This window comes from Diadema setosum, chromosome 20 (assembly GCF_964275005.1).
Source record: "Diadema setosum chromosome 20, eeDiaSeto1, whole genome shotgun sequence".
NCBI classification, from domain to species: Eukaryota; Metazoa; Echinodermata; class Echinoidea; order Diadematoida; family Diadematidae; genus Diadema; species Diadema setosum.
In genome coordinates, this window is record NC_092704.1 from 7,028,964 (window position 1) to 7,042,217 (window position 13,254).

A 13,254-nucleotide genomic window follows, 5' to 3' on the forward strand; every position below is an offset into this window, starting at 1 on the left:
AAAATTGTTAGATGGTTGAGAACATCTAAGAATATATGATTTTCTAATATTCTAAAGGCAAAGAAGGAGAAAAGGTTGTGGGTTATTCCAAAGTGTCCATGCTCATATCCATATATCATTTTTGTTGTTTCTTTGATGTTATTATTTTGTTTTATTGGATTTACAATTGTCCGTATAATACCCCCTCGGACCACTTATACGAAGCTACACTACACTGCCTGTTGTTGTGGTTTCATGTAATAGTCACACGGTATGATTTCTATGTGTGTGTATAATATCTATATATATCTATATATATATCTATATCTATATATATATATATATATATATATATATATATATATATATATATATATATATATATATATATATATATATATTCCTATGTTCTTTTATTCATAATAGCCTGCAAAATTAATGAATACATTTATTACCGTGAACTTCCCATTAAAAAAATATGGGACTGCGCCCCCACCAATGATAACTTGAAATTTATTTTGTATAAATCATAGTCGAATGTGTACTGTTTGTTTGTCTTTGGACCACAGCTTTATAATAATGGCCCCAGCCGAGTGGGTGACACGAATGTCACGTTACTATGGCCAGTCCGCTACGATGGCTCTCAGTCTGATTACCTTCTGTACCTGATCAGTGCCAGCGTAGATACAGGCGAAGAATGCACTTTAGATGGCGAGTGGAATCCGGAGGATATCAAGGTGAGTAATCTTTAATCATTTTCTCTATCATTATCTGTATCCCTCTGTATCTTTCTTCATCTATGTATGTACGTAGTATGTATGCATGCATGTATCTATGTATGTATGTACAAAATATGTATGTATGTATGTATGTAACTGTCTATCTATCTATCTACTAATCTTCATCTATCTATCTCTCTATCTATCTCTCTATCAATTTATCTATTTATCTACCTATATTTATCTATCTATATCATTCTATTTATCTGTATATCTATCTATTAACTATCTAATCTATCTTCATCTATCTCTCTATCAATCTATGTTCGTCTATCCACATATTATATATCTATCTATCTCTATTGATCTGTCTATCTGTCTCTCTATCTATCTACCTATCTATCTATCTATCTATCTATCTATCTATCTATCTATCCATCCATCCAAGTAGACGTATCTTCGAAAAGAGCTTAACTGAGTAATATATATATTTAATTATATAATATATTTTATTATTGTTTTCCTTTTTTTATTATTTTATATATATATTTAATTATTTTTCTCTCTTTACCTAGACGAGCAATGAGACCACTCCACCTGTGGCATCTAGTAGTCGCAAACGGAGAGCGACATCCGACGCCACTGTTCCCACGGCAACGGATGCCCCACCCTCAACGGTGCCTCCTGACAGAATCAAGAAGGATATCGCTTGCTCGGGTGGCCAGCGTCAATATTGCCAAACGATAACCTGTCGAGTGGACGGGCTGGGGGCGGGTAACAACGCGGTGCGGAACAACGTTATTATAACGGTGCGATCCCGAGTGTGGACAAACACCATGACGCGGGTAAGATCTCGCCAAACAATGAGAAGAAAAGCTCGGTAATACTCAAAGTGATGAAATAGTTTTGGTTGAGATAGGGGATTCAGATTTTAACTTTTTGCGACATGATTCACTTATGGAATATTAAAGAACATACAATTCACACAGGAATTCAAAGTTTATTTTGATGAAAATTGGTTTTGAAAGGCTGAGATATAAAAAAAAGCAACAACAACAAAACAAAGTAAAACAAAGTGGTCCTAATGGAAGGTTAGTTCCACGTTAGACCTCTTTGTTTTTGGATATTTCAAATTGAAATCCTGACTCCCCCATCTCAACCAAAATATAATCATCCCTTTAAAACCCTTGTATCACTCTCGGCAACATGCAGTATGAAAGAGAACTGATATATTACTGCGTCGTGTGTGGGCGTCGAAATCCGTGATAACTGAACCTAAAAACAGGCGTAGTCGTTGTCTTGAACACTTCTGGAAGTAACCTTTATCGCAATGCGTGCTCCATGATTATAATGTGTGTATGCATGCTCAAGTAGTCATCTTCAATGAAAAACTATTTTGACGAAAATGAGGGGATGAGGAATGGACGTAGCCCACACCGCTTTTGAATTGCTGATATAATACGGGTATATTTTGATATAAGCCCACTCATTTCATAGCAATGTCTCATGCATTTGTGTATTTATACAGGGGAGTGAAAACATGACTGCAACTTCATTTCGTAATCAAAAGAATTCACCGGTACGGGTCTTTTTTTTTTCCAATTTTTTTTTCTTGTTTCTTCTTGTTTTTTCTATTTTTTTTCTTCTTTTTTCAACATAAATGTCTGTGGCACAACGCACTGTATATTATAGCAAGCTGCATCAGATACCCATACTGAAATTGATGTGCGAGAGTTTATTCATTATTGCTGCGTTATTTACTGCCATTATTTCCTTTATTTGCTTTTTTCGTTACAACAAGATCGAAAGAAACGGGGGGGGGGGTTAGAGGGAATATTTGATTTCTTAATACACGTTTCGAGTATTCACAACTAGGCGCACAAATTACACATTAAAGACAATAGTGCATGTCGCACCTCTCTCTTAAAAAAAAAAATCGAGTGGAAATGTTCACTCTTGAAGGAGTGAATAACAGAAAAGAGTGAAATTGGAGTGAATTTTGAGTGAAAATGTTCATTTTCACTCATTTTGGAGTGACCTCGGGGATCACTCGAAGATTTTGGAGTGATCCCTGAGGTCACTCCAAAATTTATGACAGTGAACATTTTCACTCAAAATTCATTCCAATTTCACTCTAAATTCACTCTTTTCTGTTATTTACTCCTTCAAGAGTGAACATTTTCAATCGATAATTTTTTGGAGAGTACACACGAATTACACAAGTTAAGTTGGCACTTAATGTAGCTGCCGTGTACGTATTTCAGGACAAGTTTACCCAATATGTGGATCGGGTGTCAATGGTGCTGCGTGCTATTTTTTTTTTTTTTTTTTGGTGTTTTGTTTTAAAGCGCCAAGTAACTATTTTTCTTTTCTGTTTTTTTTTTTCTTCTTTAGCAAAATGTGTTTCGTGTATTAAGATTAAGAGTTTTATGAGTACATATATGATTGGTGTTGTATTATATTGGTATCACATATTCAGATAGGGCCTCATCCACGTCAAGCTCTGCTTATGATGACGGCCCCCTGTATTGATTTCTCCTTTGTTAATAGATACAGTATGCCTTAATATGTTATTTTGATTCATATGTCACTTCAGACTGATGTTGTTACGCAAATGATATTTTCTTTTTTTTTTTGTATTGATTTGCATGTTATCTGTATCATTCTGTTTTCATTTGCAATTGTATTCGGAGAAAGAAAATGCAGAAATAAACCAAACAAACAAACAAACAAACATATTGTTGTCGTGCAGTGACATCACAAACTGTTGTAGTCTTCTCATCCAGCAATGGCAGCACCAAAACTTTAACAGTTCATAACTTTTGAACAGATTGTCCGATTTTCCTCAAACTCTCACTGATCTACAATGTTTACCTTAGACACGACACCTTAGATGTATACCTTAGACACTTAGACACGCAGTACCTATGAACTACGTGTCTGTTCACATTGATGAATTCTTGCGTCGATCGACAGATTGTTCATTCGAGATAATCTCGAGCGTGTATGTCCATGATTTCTTATTCTAAATCGTGACTTCTACCATACACTGAAAATCGGTGCTTATTTGAAGGCTTCTACAACAGGTGTATGGCGCTATACCAAATGCTGTGGATCATCATCATTTAAAAGTCGATGAAGGGCAATTTGTTAATCAGTTGCAATAAAACCAACTCGACGCAAGAATTCATTAATCAATCTGGTGATTTCACTTGGAGTGACAATAGCACACGGGTATGCAAAATCTTAATTACTTTTCCAAGTATTGTGTTATTGGCACAAACATATGCCAACAAGACGACTCTGTCACATGCAAGTAGGGCCTAATGTGTCGCCAACGTCAGTTGCCATATACGTGTGTATACATGTAGCAACCATGGGAGTCCGTTATAACGACGTGTTTCATCATAACTAAAAAATTCTCGCGCTCCCTAGTATCTCTCTACAAAGGAGTTTGCATGTGTTACCTTGTCTCTTCCTTATCTTCCTTTTTCAGAAAAAGCTGGAGCTATCTGTATTTGTCACAGCAGAGGCTAGAGTTTTGAACGTGCCGTATGAAACGTCCTACACAGTACCAATAAACGTCACATCAAATCAGGTATAACAGCTTGAGTCTCTCTAATTTGCATAGATAACTCCGACCGATAACACTGCAAGGGAAGATGTGAACAACATTTTTTTTTTGTTTTTTTTTAAGTTGCTCAAGTCAGTGATCTGTTCTGTGAGTGTTTTGATTGATTAAAAACCATCGTGAATTATGGATTTGTCAGTTTTAAATCTTACGCATTTGTAAAAACAAAAACAAAAAAAGAAACAAAACAAACGAAAACAAACTGTTAATTTTGTGATGCTGTTCTGTTGCTAGGTGAGAACTGAGATCATCCCGCAGTTTCTGGTGGAGCTGGAGGAGAAGAAGGATATTCCTCTCTGGATCTATCTAGTCTCAGCTCTCAGCGGTGTCCTGATTCTCATCTTCATCATCGTCGTGCTACATTTTGTAAGAATCTCGATCAATGTTTACTCCTGTGTTTGTGTGCTTGTTTATTTAAATGTGTATTTTTATTCATTTATCAATTCATACTTTATCTCAGCTATCAGTTTATGTATTTATTTGCTAACCTTTTTTATGTACTTTCATTTATTCATCTATTCATTTAAGAAAAATGCTTTGACGTTGAAACTTGAATAGAACGTAGTTTGAGTACTTTCTTTCTTATTTTTCTGGCCAACAAAAATATCTTTCAGCTTTCGCGGCGTCAAGAAATTCTGAGACTGTAGAGGCCTATCCTATTAACGTGGTATGTTCGGTGAATTGTTGCAAAAATATGAAATGACCACGATATTACTGCGTGATATTTTAGTAGGATATCACATAATACGGAAGCCCAAGAGGGACATGATAGTTGACTATGTACAGAGACAGGGGGCTTTGACTCGATCTCCATGTGGTTATTTAGAGTTTTGGTTAAGATGGGGCATCAGATTTCTTCTTCTTTTTTTTGTCCGAGTTAATGAGAAACTTCTCATGAAATAAGAAAGAGCATACAATTCCGAGAGAAATTCGGAGTTCATTTGATGAAAAATTGGTTTTGAAATGGCTGAGAAATATCATAAACTTTTTATTAATGTGTTGTTTATTAATGTGTTGTTTATATAACTCATAAATACTTTTGAAATGGAATGGATAATGTATACGTGTGCTTGTAAACCTGAGCAATTATTATGGTGTGAAAACTGCAATCTAATATAAAAACCAAAGAAACAAAAACGAATATAAAAAAAACCGAACACACTGTCGAAAAAGGAAAGTGAGAGCATTGGAGTGACCTGCTATGACGGCGTTAATATACACATTTCGTTTCTATCTCTTTGTCTAATTTAGATTGACATTAGTGTCCGTCCATATGCCCTCAGGCCGTCCATATACGCTCAGACGAAGGAGGGGAGGAAAGGGAGGGAAGGGTTACTTATGACCATGTTGTCATTCAGACACAAAACAATTTCCACTGGTGATAACGTCAAACATGTTGCCTCCTGTTTTATTTCCTGTGAAACACTCATGACGAATCCAGCACTTTGCTGATTGTTCACATTATGATATCGGATGTTTTCATAGTCAACGATGAAAATGGCTCTCTTTAAACTTTCTTGTACATGTAGATTCACCTTCTTTTGTTTTTGTGTTTTTCAGGCTGGCTTTTTCAAGAGGAAGAAGATTCCATCAGAGCAAAGAGAACTCTTGAAGGGCAACGCGGAGAAGAAAGATGACGACGAAAATTGAAGCCATGGGCGCCATTTTGAGTCATATCTTGGCGTGCTTGAGGCCGGGTAGCTTGGACATTTCAAAGTCATATCAATGAGGTTCTAGGCATACCTAGTACCCCTTTGGTTCGACAACGCCGCGGGTGCAAGTATCCAATCGCACTTTGTTCGCATATGGCGATCTATCTTGGCACAGTACTCGAACAACGTTCTGTATTACGCTTGTCGATGCGGTTAATGGGACCAAATGCGCATTTTTTTCGCGTATGTTTGTTTGTTTGTTTGTTTTTTAGTATTAAATATTGCCAAATGTCAGAAATCTTCGCGGATCACGGTTCAGTGTCTGTGCGCCTTTGTCTATCCTGAAGTGTGTGTTGTCACAATATTCCTATTCCTTGTGCCTGTTTTATGTCTTTTGGCGAACAGACTTATCCACGTTTGAATAATACATAACAAAGAGAACTTCCAATCGCATTTTTAAAATCGCTTTTATCTTTTTTTTTATTTCCTTCCTCTTTTTCAGGTGGGAAAGGGCGGAGTTTGCCGTACAACATTTTTACTCACAAATCGTAAATCTAACGAAAGGGCCAAAGTTTTATTGCATGGCATTTTACTCCGTCATACTCTTAAAGTTTCCATATTTTATAGGCATTTCCTATTTCTAGGTAGTACGTGGCTAAGAAGATTACACTTATAAATAGCAGGATACCACATGATATTGTGATGTCAAAATTAAGGCTTTCAGGCAGATATACTGTATATCTGTGGTGTACCTGTGATGTATTTGATGTTTATTTTGCTGTGATATCCAATGTACAAAAATTTTCCAGTGTGGTGGACAATAAAGTAATCAATCAATCCAATGTCGACATGAGGGAAAAGATCAACGGGGAATGAAAGATGAGAAGCGGGGGCCTACCCCCCCCCCTTTCCCCTCGCACCTCACTATGCTGTTCACAAATACTGCCTCAATGGTCATTGTATATCTTATCACCGGGTGCCTTCATGTATTAGACGATATTTAATAATATTACTCACCGTATTTAGATTTCTTTCAAGACCCAAACACCAAGCTTAATTATACGTATTTTTATCACGATGTATGCATCTTTTTTGCGTGGTCTTTGTAGTTTGCTAAAATATTCCTGCAGCGAGAGTATGATGTATTGTACAAAGCTGAAAAAAAAAACCCAAAACAACAACAATCCATTTGTCATGTCTCAACTACATAAATCACGAGTGAGAGGGCGCTGTACCATCTGCCATTTTGTCTTCGAATTTTGTAGTGATGTTGGGGTCACTTCCATGGCTGAAGTAACCAACGAGTGATGAGCAAACCATGCCATTACGTGTTGTCTTTTTGCTCAAGGTCGATCAATCGGTCCGTGACTTGGTTCTCGCAAAATGATGTCAAGTTACGTAGTAGACATAGAATCGGCAAAGAAAATATGGTTGTTTAGAAAACCACCTGCGTGCTTGTATGTGATTAATTGATCCTTTGTCTTCCTTTATTTGTTCTATGGCGTGAAAGCGTAAAGATAGTAGTTTTCACACTGTATATCTGTACTGCATATTGAATCAATAGACTTTGTCAAATCATATTGTAGGTAGTTCTATTTTCTTGCTAAAATGTATGTGTGCAATGAGAAAGGAAGAGAGAGTAAGTTATTGATGCCTACTATACAAACTATTTTTTTTTTCTTGCTTCGAATGTAGAATGTGATTAGATACTTACAAATAAGCATTAAATGTAATGATCATGTTTTATATTATTGTTAACACGAGGGGCTCTTTAGGTTCTTATTCACCCTCTGTAGGCCTTAGGTACTTTTCTCTTTGTTGTTGTTGTTGTCGTTGCTGTTGTCTGTTAATGCCATCGTTGTTGTTCTTGTTGTTTTCAGTGTTCTGTAGCGGAAGAGAGATTACGAAGTACATGAACAGACACTGTACTTGTAATTAAAGGGGTGCTGATAGCATTCAATATCTCCTTCAAGTGTGAGAGTGACAATCAAATTACTTGACTGCATTCGCATTCCAGCATGTGACAAGGAGACAGAGGTGAAAACATATATCTAAATACATTTTTTTTGGACATATTTGCAGATAAAATCAATTTCCAAACTGTAGCTGCCCCCTCTATAGTTGGCCATAGCCCAGGGGTCAACCAGTATGGCACATATAATTCTTATTTTGCATTTAAATCACCCGATTATACACTAAAACACACACACAGCTCTTCTTCTCCATCTACAAGTTTGAATCAATCTATCTACCTATCTATCTAGGCCCTATCTATCTATCTATCTATCTATCTATCTATCTATCTATCTACCTGTCAATCAATCAATCAATCTATCTATTTATCTTCCTATCAATCTATCTATCTATCTTTCTATCTATCTATCTACCTGTCTATCTATCTATCTGTCTATTTACCTATCAATCAACCTATCAATCAATCAATCAATCAATCAATCAATCAATCAATCAATCTATCTATCTATCTATCCATCTACCTATCCCTATCTATCTACCTGTCTATCTAACTAACTTACTATCTATCTCACTTTATCGCATGCTGCTATGAAGCAGGAAGAGAAAGTGAGGGAAATAGAAAATGAAAATCCCAGAATTCTCATCATGGTCGGGCAAACGCCACTTCTAGTGGCATTTCATGAAGTGTTTTGTTCGACAAATTTGTCAGACAAATTTGCTCTCAGCCAATCAGATGCAAGGATTTTAGTAGTTTATAACTGTTTGTCAGAAAAAAGAAATGTCTGACAAAATAGTTCATGAAATGATGAAGAGATAGGAAGGAAGACGCCTGTTTCGTTTGTATGCATGAGTTCATATGTGTGTACTTGGTGACGTGTTGAAATAAAGAGATGAATAACCATCTCACATTAGACATAATTTTGCAAGCTAGCTTCTTCTTTCGTTCTCGAAATTTTTGCTCTCAGCCAATCAGATGCAAGGATTTTAGTAGCTTATAACAGTTTGTCAGAAAAAAAAAATGTCTGACAAAATAGTTCATGAAATGATGAAGAGATAGGAAGGAAGACGCCTGTTTCGTTTGTATGCATGAGTTCATATGTGTGTACTTGGTGACGTGTTGAAATAAAGAGATGAATAACCATCTCGCATTAGACATAATTTTGCAAGCTAGCTTCTTCTTTCGTTCTCGCCCACCCCCCCCCCCTCATAACCACATGTAGGAAAAGTGGAGGGATGGTTTGTTTGTTTGTTTGTTTTTACGTTTGTTTTTACGTTTGCAAAATGTTGGCTACTAATAGATGATTGGAGAATTTAGAGTATGACACCAAAGATATAGAATTTACACAGTGGCTAAAAACGGTTTAAGTTTGAGGTATTTTAGAAGGGTAGAAATGTATAATTTGTTTTTTGTTTGTTTGTTTGTTTGTTTATTACTGTTCTATTGTGCATGTCTTCACTAGAAACTATCCATTAGGCTCAGCATCATAACACCAATGAAGCACTGGAGCTGCAAAATAATATCTCTGACGCGACTGATGGATCTATTTTGATCCCTTCGAAAAATGGGAGGACGAAAATGTCCTCGAAATTATCCGAGTACTGCTTTAGAAGGGTAAAATAAAGCAAACAAAAATACGATTTAGAGACTCAGTATATCTAATTCTGTGTTACGAGCGTCATTGCATTATTTCGACATCACACAACACGGGATGGGTTGGAACAAAAGATGAGAAATTTATGGGCTTCTCAGCACGTTTGGTCATGTAAAGGCCCGAGTATATGATTTTAGTGAATGACCATAATCAATGATAATGAATGATGACTCGGGTTCCACAATCAAGTGTACCAGCGATGGAGGGATGTCTTTCTTTTGTATTCTAGCAAGGCTAGGTGCAGTGCAGCCACTTCGATAAGGAGTAACCAAAGTCTGATTGTCTTGATCTTCACGTGTTCATGTATACGTGTTCGACAAACATTTTCTTCATGCACGGACCAAAATAAAAGCTGAATGGTAAATGTAGGCCTGTGTATATCATATACTGGATAAATAAGGTCTCACTTCGCATGTACATGATATGCACCTCGCGTGTCTTCTTCGAGGAATATGTGAAGTGTATGATAAAGGTAGTCATGATAATGACAATGATAATAACGATGACGATAAAAAATTGTGTTGTTGTTATTAATGATTATAAAACAAATTTAATGTTGAAGATAACTTTTCGTATGTGTAATACTAGAAGTAGCAGTGGTAGTGTTATCACGGTCATAGGCCGTATTGCTACTTTCGTTAATATTATTGTTCTCGATAATTTCATGAAGATAACGATTAAAATAATTATCAACATGATCATGATCCGATGATAGTTTTCTTTATCGTTATTATCATTATTATCATTTTCTGATTAGCAACTGTAGCAGTTGTCGTACATGATCGTCATAATTATTATCATAATCAATTTTTTATATTATATCATAATGGGAAGACACGACTGTGAGGGCTGAAATGAATAATCTTCTAAGCAAAAAGAAGAACATAGCCTACATGAATGTGGAAAAGTTTTTCTTAGGAAGGCTTCTCAGATTCTATACAAAAGCCTGTGTATAGTCGCACTGCGAATAAAACAGAATCAAGTGTCTTCCACGAGTATTAGCACTGTATCGAATAAGATCACTTTAAAGGGATGGTATAGTATTGGTTGAGGTGAGAATTCAGCTTTTAACTTTTTGTGAGATACTTGGAAACCGTTTTTTGAAATTTTATTTTAAAATGTTTGATGAAAATCGGTTTTGAAATGGCCGAGATATACGAAATTAAAGTAAACAAAGGGATCCTGATGAAAGGTGGGTTTCACCTTTCATTAAAGTCACTTTGTTTTGGATATCTCAGCCATTACAAAACCAATTTTCATCAAATGATCTTTTAGTTCCTCTTCGAATTATATGAGTTTTTTCATATTTCATATGAGGTTTCTCATTATTTCAAAAGATAAAAAAAAAAAAAAACGTTGGAAACCTCAAGCACCATTTCAACTGAAACTACATCATCCCTTTAAAGATCAGTTTATACTACATTTCCCTGACGGCTGAATACAAAGGTACAACATACGGATAGCGTTGTTTATATATTTTGGATTGATGTGTAATTTGAAATGTTATGAAATATGGTTAGATACATGTTTTGAGAATAAAATCAATATTTCTACGAAATTTAGTATTCATTTCTGTATTCTATTCAGATTGCACTTAATAGTTTGACTCAACTTATCTTGAATTTTTTTTTTTTTTTTTTTTTTTTTTTTTAGTTATACCTTACCAATTTTAACCCTGTGAACAGACTGGTGAAGGGGTTTTATTTTTTTATTTTTTTTTTATTTTTTTTTACTTTAGTATTGGTATCTTTGGCGTCCCACAGACATCTCAAAATAATAAATAGTCATTCCGTTTACATGACTGACCTCTCATGAAATGGTTTCACTGCGTGCAATTGCTGACACTGATAACCTGACTATGCCGCTCCAAGGACTACTAAAAAAAAAATCATTAGTCATCCTTTTTTTGTTCAGGACTGCAAACTCATTTGACAAGAATTCAGAGAAAATGAGAAAAACATTTTTTCTCAGCTCTTTATTGTCTACAGTGTGTACACGAACCATGTGTGCCTCGTATTTGCATGTTTTGGCGGTGGCGCAAAATCAAAAGAAACCGAAGCCCAAAAATGTGAATTAAATGAAAGCAGCAATATTAGTAAAACACATCAAGGACAGTTTGAGGAAAATCGGACGATCGATTCAAAAGTTATGAGTTTTTTAAGTTTTGGTGCCGTTATCACTCGTTAAGGAGACTACTACGCTTCATGACGTCATTATGGACAAAGATATAAGAAAATATAAAGAAAACTGAACATATTTTTACTTTTTACCATTATCAAAGAGCACTCGACTCACTTCTTTCAGAAAGCAGGGGAAAAAAAGAGCTCTTAACATAATTATGTCTGTAACAACTTCACAAGTCAATAAAAAAATGTACTTTTCATGAACAATGAAAATTTGCGGAAATCTTCTCATATTTCCTTGTCATATAACATAAAAAACGCACAATTACATATTCAAATAAACTCGGTTTTCCGCTCGTATCAACGCAGAATCTGACGTCAATAATGTCAAGATGGACTTCTTTTAAGGAGTTTGATTCCTTTTAATAAATGTTTTCTTGTACACACGAAATAGAGACTCAGCAGCATAATAACTACAGAGGTGAGGCATATTTACGGTTTGCACTTTATCCCAGACTTTACAAATCAACATCACTACCCTTCCAAGTTTTGGCAGGCATCAATGAGACATGGGTTCCTCATGGAGAAATAAAAAGGGCTTCAAATAATGCTTTATACGTCAGAGATAAACTGACGTATCAAAGATCAATTATGATTCACAGTTTGGAGCAAGAAATCAGAGATAAACAATCAATGTGAAACATCTTCTTTTTTTTTAAAGGAAAATAACATTTCTTACTTTGCAACATCACGTGTTACTATGATATGTGAATGTAAGGCAGGAAACGATATTATTTACATCGAGTCATTCTTTGCTCAAACAAATTTCATTATCATCGACTACTGATCATTGTTGATGAACTGATATCATCGAAGAGATTTGAAAAAAAAAAAATCTGACTTTTCAATTACGCTATTTTTATGAACCCACTAGAACCGGTAACAGAGTTTATTTGAAAGTGTTGCCTGTATATTTCTATTTACAAACGATGTCACAGCATAATATGATACATCTCAATAATACTGTTCATGATTTATATTAATTCATCGGATGATAACTCTATTACCGCATACCTCCCAAGGTCAGTCTCATTCCGAGTTCCGAGAATAATAAAACATAAATGAATGAATGAATAATGAATGAATGACAAATTTATTACCCTATATTAAAGTGAGATAGTCCTTCAATAACGAATCTCAATGCCATTTAGCTACTCTTTTACAGGGGCCTGTTTCAACCAGTAAAAATTGATCGTGTTTCAAGCAACATAAACCCCATGTAAGTGAAGAATCAGTGAGAGCACATTTTTACATGCAAACGCACGTAGAATGTATTGCATAATAGAAGCTTGTCGATATGAAACGCGCACACAAAAACATACGAAAGTATAATACATGAATTCACATTAAAGGGCATAATCATCATTACCTACATTTTTTCTCATCCAGATTAAAAAAAAAAGAAGAATGTGGAATCACTGCAGTATGTGAGCTCATCCCCCCCCCCCCCAAAAAAAAACATAA

At 35.4% G+C, this 13,254-nt stretch overlaps 1 protein-coding gene across 1 annotated transcript in view; it reads left to right on the top strand.

The window, feature by feature from the left end:
* LOC140244054 (integrin alpha-8-like) overlaps positions 1-6,183 on the top strand; it is a 69,774-nt gene extending 63,591 nt beyond the window's left edge. The window contains exons 25-29 of the mRNA XM_072323705.1: positions 549-716; positions 1,274-1,543; positions 4,195-4,296; positions 4,564-4,695; positions 5,890-6,183. Coding sequence (XP_072179806.1) covers positions 549-716; positions 1,274-1,543; positions 4,195-4,296; positions 4,564-4,695; positions 5,890-5,979 — 762 coding nt within the window. The 3' untranslated portion in view covers positions 5,980-6,183. The remainder of the gene's footprint in view (positions 1-548; positions 717-1,273; positions 1,544-4,194; positions 4,297-4,563; positions 4,696-5,889) is intronic.
* The last annotated feature ends 7,071 nt before the right edge of the window (positions 6,184-13,254 follow it).